Here is a 9,458-nt window from a genome sequence, read left to right as displayed (position 1 = left end):
AATCTTATTCATGTATTTTCACCACAAAGTGGTAATAATTCATTGGTTTGTAAATGAGGACAAAGTTATATCATAATCTTGAACATTGGATAAGTTCTAAAATTCACAAGAAAATTAGCCTACCTGAAAAAGCTCTGGATGCCCTGATTCGATGACCTCACTTTAACCATCTCCTTGTGCTTATCAGAAGAAATGTGTCTAAGCATGTCATTTCTTCCTCCAAACTTTATAGAAACATCGACCGAGCAAACTGAGCAAAAGGCATGATGCTCTCCTTTCTTTGATCTTGTTACACAGTCCCATTCCGCGTGAAAAGTATCTTTATACTTCGCAAAGTATTTAGTCTTCTTGGTCTTGGATGACTCCATGGTCACTGATGATGCGATTGTAGTGTGGATGAATCAGGACGAGCGTGCTTCGCAGCACAGCCAGCCAGCACTCAGCAGCTCACTCACGAAAGAGAAAATGTTCAAATCCGATGTTCAAGTCCTAAGTAGGCGAAGTAGGCGAAAAAAATTCCACTTTGCTTCTGTCCTTCAGAATTGTCAATAAAATTATTCCTGAAAGTCGGGGTGTAATTCATTTGTAGATCCCATCGTTGATCCGCAGTTTCAGCTCGAATAAAGCGCACACAAGTCACAAGTTTACGAAAAATACCTCGCGGTGCTCGTGGGCGCGGTGCGGTCGGCTGGAGACCAGGTGCAGGCTAGGCAGCGCAGGGCCGCGCCGCGCCGGGGCGCATCGGGGGCCATGTGAATGGAGTGCCGCTGAATTGTTTCCATCGCACACATTTCAGAACCCGGAAATAAAATGGCTTGTTAGACTAATTCACCAGTCGTTCAGTAAAGTTATCTTCATTTACAATGGAAATCAATGTACGATTATACGAAAACTGGTAAAAGTTACTGGGTAAAATGACAATGTGATAAGAATGGTTCCACGTGGGTGTAAAGGGAGTTGAACATGCTAGACTCTTAAAACAGTCGTTTTTATGAATTTTACAGCTAAAATCACGATTATCCGGGAGATTTTGGCATGGAGTCGGGAGAACGGGAGATTGGATCGAAATCCAGTATTCTCCCGCAGGATCCGGGAGACTTGGAAGCTCTGAATGTGTAGTACTTGAATACACTTTACATACATGTATAATGTATGTCCTTTAATTAAAAGAAATACAAGGGTACATTTAAGGTTGAAGGAATAAAAAACTTTAAGAATATGAGAGCACTGATTTTGCTGCAATGCTTTGGGTTTTGGGGCACATGAGCAAAAAAAGCCTCTTATGATTGATGAACTGGTAATTGACAAAGTGTAGGCGTGGTTTATAGCAAGACTTGCGTGACGAGGGTCAGTCTTATCCTCAAGTCTCATCTTTCCTTCTGATCTGAGCTATAAACTGAGCATCCTGCAAACCAGTCCTATGCATGCTTACAGTCGAAATAACAAGTTTAAAGGATTGTATACAAGATATACAGGTCTGTGTCAGTACATGAAAATGTACATGTTTCAGCACAGCAATGACATGAAAAAATAATGGGGTTGGTTAACAAACCTTGTTGAATGTATTTTCCCTTGCACTAGCCATACTTATGATTTTATCCATGCGCTCATGTCTATTTTCCCCCTTTTTCTTTGTTTTTAGCTTCAAAAGGATGATGATGATGCATTGGAGAGGACTGTGGTTGTTGGTTGAGAGATGCTGAGAAGATATCACCATGATCTTCCGTACCCCTTCAATCCGATCCTTGATCAAGATTGGTTTGATGCTCTGTATTGGATTCCTACTACTCCTCGCCAAACTAGAAACATGCACCAACACCATCACCGATGGCCGTCTGGCCGTCAGAGACCTCCTGGCTCAGGCTCAACCGTTCGCAAACAACGGCGAGATGGACCGCAAGGAGGATTGCATGGTCGCTCTTAGCGAGCAGGAAGAGCGTCACCGTACGGAGATTGCGGCCCTTAAGCAGCAGATTCTTGATCTGAAGACTGAACTGACCAAATATGTGGAGAACATTCAACAGTTAGAGGAACCTATGGCTGGTGGAGAGGCAGCTGCAACCGCTCGACTTGCCAAGTACTTTGATCGCGAGCATGGTCGAGAGCTCCTTGACCACATGCAGAAGCAGATGGGTAAGATAGAGCGCCACCGCCCGCTTCGGGATGAGTACGATGTAGTGCCTTTCAGTAGTTTGACGTCTAAGCTTGTCTATAGCATGGAGCAAGGGCTTTCCAAAAGGCCATCACAACGTCCAAAAGGTGACCGCAAAGAAGAATTAGTAGAAGCTGTGTATTTTGCCATTGATGAACTAAATAAGAAGAAAGAAACTTCTACAGATTTCTCCATTGACAACTTTGTTGATGGTATATACAGGACAGATAGGACTGTGGGAACCTATTACAATCTTGTTTTTCGTGGTATGCATGAGAACTATTATTACAGCATGCAGCTTCTACGACCCTTTGCACCCATACAAAAGTATAAATCACAAATAGTAGACACTAGCCGTATAGTTATCAATATTATCATGCCTTTATCGGGGAGAATAGAGAAGTTTAGGACATTCATGGAGCGTTTCCAGACAGTGGTTTTAGAAACTAAGATCCATGTCTTCCTGACTATAGTGTACTTTGGGAACGACGGTTTGATAGAAATTCATAAGATTCTTGGAGACATTACAGAACCGTTTAGGTTCCATAATTATAAGATAATAACACTTTCAGGAGAGTTTTCGAGAGGTCGGGGATTAGAGGAAGGTGTCCGGAGCTGGGATGGTCCTGATGTCCTGATGTTCTTCTGTGATGTGGACATCGCTTTCAACCGGGAGTTCCTTGAGCACTGTCGCTACTACACCATCGCAGGACGTACTGTCTATTACCCCATGGTGTTCAGTCTGTACAATCCAGAGATCGTCTACTCCACCCGCGAGCAGATTCCTAATGAAAGTGATATGTTCCACATACACAAGGATTCTGGTTTCTGGAGGGACTTTGGCTTCGGGATGACCTGTCAGTATCGCTCAGACTTCATGAACATCAAAGGTTTTGATGTTGACATGAAAGGATGGGGTGGAGAGGACGTGTATCTTTACAAGAAGTATCTCCAGTCAGAGATGAAAGTTATAAGGGTACCTGACGCAGGTATCTTCCACACCTATCATCCAAAGGAATGCTCTGAGAACCTGACAGCAGAGCAGTATCATATGTGCATCGGGTCAAAGGCTCGCAGTGAAGCATCCCACTCTCAGCTTGGTAGATTAGCTTTCAAAGACGATATCAACATGACACTGTATTTAATGGGTGATCCAAAGCATCATCCTCCACATTGACCAATCAGGAAACAGAACTTAACATGACCAAGTGTGACTGACCAATCAGAAGACAGAGCTCATAATGACCAAGATAGACTGACCAATCAGAAGACAGAGCTCATAATGACCAAGATAGACTGACCAATCAGAAGAAGAAACTCTGCATGACCTTGTGAGACTGACCAATCACCAGTTGTTTATTCAGAAACAAAATTTTTGTAGGCATGACATATTGGAATTTTTTTTTAAATGATGAAATGAAAGTATGAAGTGTTCGAATCAATGTTATAGATACGTTTAACATTTCTTGGTAATAAAAAAGTTCAATTTGGTTTCCGACTTATCCAAGAAAATAATTTAAATGTACAACTCTCTTTAATCATCATCTCATAGTCTATTGATCAACTCTTTATATTTCTGTTTTAAGATCATCTCATGACTTTGTAATACTCAAATCTTTGATGCTAGCATTAATCAGCTGAACCGGACCGTCGATCATTAACAGTATTTGCTCTATTTATACATGTAATTTTAAAATCTTTATTGGACAAAAGATGATTTAGACACTTCCACTGTATAGGACATTGTGATTATATTTTTCAAAGATGTGTGTTAATTGATCTGATCATGTTCAAAGTATGCTTGTAAAGAATATTTGCTATTTTTCTATTACAACTGTGAAAAGATAAATTGTAGAGTCTAGAAAAGAAAAGTTTGATTGTGATGTAGCTTGCCAGTGCCTACTTTTACATGCCCTCTCAAATTTCAATGACAAATGGACATGCTTTTGATAGTTTTACTTCATTCTTCCCCGCTTTCACCATAATTAAATGTACCAGATTCTGTACAAACTATTGAACAAAAGAGAATTAGAATGGTATTGTAAGAAACTTTTTTGGGGGGAGGGGGCAATTGATTGCAAATTTCTACTGTAAATCTTAAATTGTTGGTGAATGATAACTTTCCACAAGAAGTAGACAATGGGCTCTGTTGTAGAGAGCTGCAAGAGATTCAAATATTCAAATTGAATTCCAGGTATTGGGTCATAGCATCTGGCACACATTTTGCTGGTCTAGGCTTTACACGTAGGGAGGGTCATGCATACAGAGTCTATAAGAGAAAGTTTTCTCAAGCAGCCTTATGACTGAGAACTCCCGGAGCCCCTCTTACAAAACGATTGGTCCAATCAATCGTAACTCTATGGAAATACATCAGTGTCATAATTTTTTTCTACAGGAAATTTGCAAAATGTCCTTTGTAAACAAAGGAGAACACACCATATTGTCAAGAAATCAATGAATTTATGGATATACATTCATAGAAAATTCTAGAAAATGATTTGAACAAACATGCATTTTATTTGTTGACTTTGCTGGCTTTCCATAGATGCGATTGATCGGATCATTCGTAACTCTTTGTAAGACGGGGCCCGATCTTAACTACATCCCTTCTGAATTCCTATCTCTTAATTGCATGAACACAATTTGAGATCAATATCAGTTTAATTTTGAATGATTTGAACAAACATGCATTTTATTTGTTGACTTTGCTGGCTTTCCATAGTTGCGATTGATCGGATCATTCGTAACTCTTTGTAAGACGGGGCCCCGATCTTAACTACATCCCTTCTGAATTCCTATCTCTTAATTGCATGAACACAATTTGAGATCAATATCAGTTTATAGTTTGATTTGAATCAATCGCATGTCTTTGTGAGATGAACCCCAGCAGCCAATTGAAATTTGATGATCAATTGGCTGCCTTAGAATTGATTATAAGACATAAAATTGACTTGCACTTAATTACAATTTTCTTGCATCCCCCTCCCCCCGGAATTGGAGATTGTGAGAGAAACATCTGCAAACATTTTGTAATTAATTTTTTTTATTATGTATCACTGTCAGTAAATTCTTGATTTTTCAAAAACTCTTTTGATAGTATCAAACACATTGAATTTCCTTATTTTTCAACATTTTAACCCTATTTTCCTTTGATTTAATGAGTTTCCAGGAAGGGCTGATATTGATGATATTATTTTGATTGAACTAAACTTAATGGTTACATTACAAGTGATGTTCCTGAAGTTCATGTGTATAAAGCACTTGCACATACAAGCTGTCTTGGTCAGAGCGTAATGTTAAATATAAAAAAAAAGCAGGAAATGGGCTTTGCGGAAATCCCAGAATTCATTTGCTTGGCAGGGAAAATGGAACTGGCTTTTGGTGACTCATATCCACATGTATTCTGGATTGCAATGAAAACTTATAATCCAGGGATGTTTTCTCAATATTCCCCCAAACCTGACAAATTTGAGATCTCTGCCAAAATTTAAATTATCCAGAGTCACACCCAACTATAAGGCCCGATTTCACAAAGCTGGTTTTGAAAACCCACGGTTGAGTCCATGGTTTATGCAGATTTCCTATATAAATTATGCTTAATTTAGCGCGCATCGGGCGCGTGTATAAAAAATGTCCAATGCTGAAGCGCGCTTTTGTCACAGTGCGCCAAATTGATGCCTGTTACCATGGTTAGATACGCTATTTTATTCACGAGTCCACTGTTTGAAGAGTGGACTCATGAATAAAAACAGTGGACTCATGCATAATATAGCGTATCTAACCATGGTAACAGGCATCAATTTGGCGCACTGTGACAAAAGCGCGTATCAGCATTGGACATTTTTTATACATGCGCCAGATATGCGCTAAATTAAGCGTAATTTATACAGGAAATCTGCATAAACCATGGACTCAACCGTGGGTTTTTAAAACCACCTTTGTGAATTCGGGCCTACAGGTTTAATCATGTTATACCTGATGAATTTCATTTCAATGAAATATATTTTCCTTCATAGATATGATGGTCATGTTACTCTTATTCAATAGTTGTAGTTAGCTATATGCACCTACATGCATGAGGTATCTCAAGATTGAAAATTTATTTTTTATACCAAAAAACATGAAATATACGCTTTCATGTTTTTAATAACTCAATCATAGCCTTGTAAATGAGACTTATGTTGGGGGTTGAGACTTATTTCAAATTTTATTTAAAAAAAACAACATTATAGCCAATTAGCCTTTTTGGCAAGATCAATGATAATGCATATGTGTACGGGTCTCTACGAAGCCAGTAAAAGTTAGAACCGAGTGTACAGGGAATGTACATTATAACGATTGTTACCATAACTGTCCATGAAATATAGTATTTTGCAATTGTGTGGTGTTGGTATGGATCTTGACAATTCTATTTTAGTGACATTGCATTCCAAATTGAGTATAAACATGTATTTTTTCTGTTTATGATTTGATTATGATAGTAAGATAATAATTAAGTAGTGTGTAGTTTTATCATGTGTTTTGATTGATTTACTGAATCCATGTCAGGCAAAGTATAATTACATTTCATGATTTAACAGCGATATAGTTGAGTGGTCCTTCTTCGGTAACCAGCTGTTTTTGTCAGAAAGTTACTCAATTTTGTTGTGGATTGCTTGTGATTGTAGTGGTAATGGCGACAGCTCAATCTCTATACTGCACTCGCGCAATGACACAGGTTCTAATCCCCCTCTCGATAATTAAAATCAATAATTACTTTTTCAGTTATACACATTAGTCTGATAACAGCGTCTATTCTGTTGGAATTAAATCAGGCAGTCGTGAATTTTGACAATAGAAACAAGAAACTTTACTAAATATCCACTTGATCTACTGGATTTAATGGTGGTTGAAAAAAAAATTGGCCTTTAATCATATCTCAAACTACTTCGTAGTATTTTCATTCATCCTTGCCATTGTATTTTAATCTAGTTTTCATGATATACTCAAAGATTTCTGTGCTGATATAGCAAGTGGACATACACATTAATGTGCTAATTAGAAGCAGTATTTTAATGTGCTACTCAATTTCTGGATTTCTGGCATGTGCTACTTAATTTCATATTAAATATCTTACTGCGTGTTATTGTGCTATTTGTTCAGACGAACAATGTAGTTGTGCTTTTTACTATGTAGTATTGTGGTATAAATTATTGCAGGAAAAGCTTTATAAATTCCAAAGTCAGTGTGCTTATGTGTAGTATCCAAATATATGCCATGTATGTTCTCCAAAATATGATGGTAATGTGCTTTGATTCGTTGGGTTTTTCACAGAGATGTAAGGCCGACTGGAAATCAAACTTGCGCGCAGTATATAGCATTTCACCGCATTGGTCAGATTATACTTCAAGGACATACGCTACTGCATATTCATCAATGAGGTTTTGCATGATATACTGTGTACGTGTTGGTGTTAAGGTATGACTTTATGTTACACTTAACTCTTTTTTGTGAAAATTACCCTCTGGGTTAATAGTCAACTAGGGGAGCGTTTCATGAAAGGACTTGTCAGACGTTTTATTCCGACAAGTCCTGGGGAACATTTCATCAACATTTTGCATCCCACTTTTTGTCAGATCTGACAATTTTTTCTGATTTTGATCGGCTGAGAAGCACTGTTCCTATGGTAACTGTCGGATAAAACAAGACTTGTCAGATAAAATGCCTGACAAGGTCTTTCATGAAACGCTTCCCCGTTTCATCCAATAGTTTCCATAGTAACAGTGCTTCTCGGCCAATCAAAATCAAGGAAAGTTGTGAGATCAGACAACTTATCAGATGAAAAAATGTTGATGAAATGCTCTTCTGGTCGAATCACTTGTCTGCTCCTCTCAGTAGAAGCTGGGAGCATGTCATGAATCATATTATCAGTGATTGGCCAAGAGCATATCAGTGGCTGAAATCACAGCCAAATTTCATCATGAAATGCAGTTAATATATTTGTAATTGATTGCAATTCAGTTTTACTGGCCCGTATTCTGAAGTTGTTTTAAAGTTGTGGTTTAACTATGGAGAGCCAATTGGAGCACAAATCCCTTGTTACAGTATACATTCAGTTTATTAACTGATATGGCACCAAAATTGTTCATAATTGTCTTGGAATGATAACTGAAGTATTTTTCTTCGTTATGAAAGCAAAATGAAACAAAATAGTAAACATAAGAAATTTACAATATAAACAGAATTTTTGGCTCCCATAATTTTAGCACAGAGTAAGACCGTGGTCTAAGTTAAACCTGACTTCAGAATACGGGCCACTGTCTCTAGGAGGATTGTAAATGATGAATGGATGTATATCTTTTGGTGTAGTTATTAACTGTGTTGGCCTACTTAATTAATAATACATACAGTAGTGCTCAAAAGGTAGTGAACTCCACCAGAAAATGAACATATTTAAAGTGTTCAAGTTCTGCCAAGTTTTATAGATGTTCAATTGTGAAGTCAGTTGATAAAATATATTCAATGAAGTTTCTTTCTCTGGGCGCACCAAGCATAATGTTGTTGTCTACATTGAACACTCAGCATGAAGGAGTGCATTTTGTGGTGGGGTTCACTAACTTTTGAGCACAACTATATATATATATATATATAAAACACTAGTAAGAAATCTCTAAGCTCTCAACTATAAAGCCATCATTACCCAGGCTTTAGCAGAGCAGGTGTATCATGTAATTAATTCCTGCCTGTTACCCATTTACCTCACCTGGGTTGAGTGCAGCACAATATGGTGAATTTCTTGCCTTATCTCTCTTGTATATCACAAAGTGCCTCCTACTAATTTTAAATTTCTAACATCTGTTTGAATGTGTAATCTTACAAAGTAGAATATTTTCAATGTTGTAACCTTTGGATGTCAGAGATTAAACCTTATGGCTTAGAAATGGAAGATGGTTGTATTAACTTGCTGAAAATCTTGCCTTAACTAGATGAAGAGAAAGGCTAATTTTGTAAACTTTTAAAATACACACACATAAGAGTACATTGCGTCTTTATCAGATAGATGTAAATGCTAACGTTTATGCTAAATGCATTTTAATGATGGCTACGAAGAAACATAATTTGATGTTGCAGTCCTTTCCCCTTATATTATTATGTTCAATTTATTTGTAAATATCCCATACTCTGTTCTGTATGGGGGTTTGCTTGTGTATGGATTGGATTTGTAAGGCCTCTGTTCTGTTTTGTCATGCTAAGTGTGATTTTCTACCATGTTGTTGGTCATTGTTATCATATTCTTAAAACATTAGATGCAATACATGAAGAAAAT

At 37.6% G+C, this 9,458-nt stretch overlaps 1 protein-coding gene across 1 annotated transcript; it reads left to right on the top strand.

Moving 5' to 3' along the window:
* Nucleotides 1-1,642: 1,642 nt before the first annotated feature.
* On the top strand, nt 1,643-7,356 carry LOC129281811 (chondroitin sulfate N-acetylgalactosaminyltransferase 1-like). The gene has a single exon (XM_054917729.2). The coding sequence runs from the start codon at nt 1,716-1,718 to the stop codon at nt 3,327-3,329; it is 1,614 nt and encodes a 537-aa protein (XP_054773704.1). The 5' UTR covers nt 1,643-1,715; the 3' UTR covers nt 3,330-7,356.
* Nucleotides 7,357-9,458: the final 2,102 nt, after the last annotated feature.

Source organism: Lytechinus pictus, chromosome 18 (assembly GCF_037042905.1).
Source record: "Lytechinus pictus isolate F3 Inbred chromosome 18, Lp3.0, whole genome shotgun sequence".
NCBI lineage: Eukaryota > Metazoa > Echinodermata > Echinoidea > Temnopleuroida > Toxopneustidae > Lytechinus > Lytechinus pictus.
Note: the sequence above shows the minus strand (reverse complement) of the source record. Positions and strands in the feature narration are given on the sequence as shown.

Bases quoted from the DNA above. Each gene is read 5' to 3' on its own strand.
- LOC129281811 (XM_054917729.2), top strand. From the start codon at position 1,716: ATGATCTTCCGTACCCCTTCAATCCGATCCTTGATCAAGATTGGTTTG.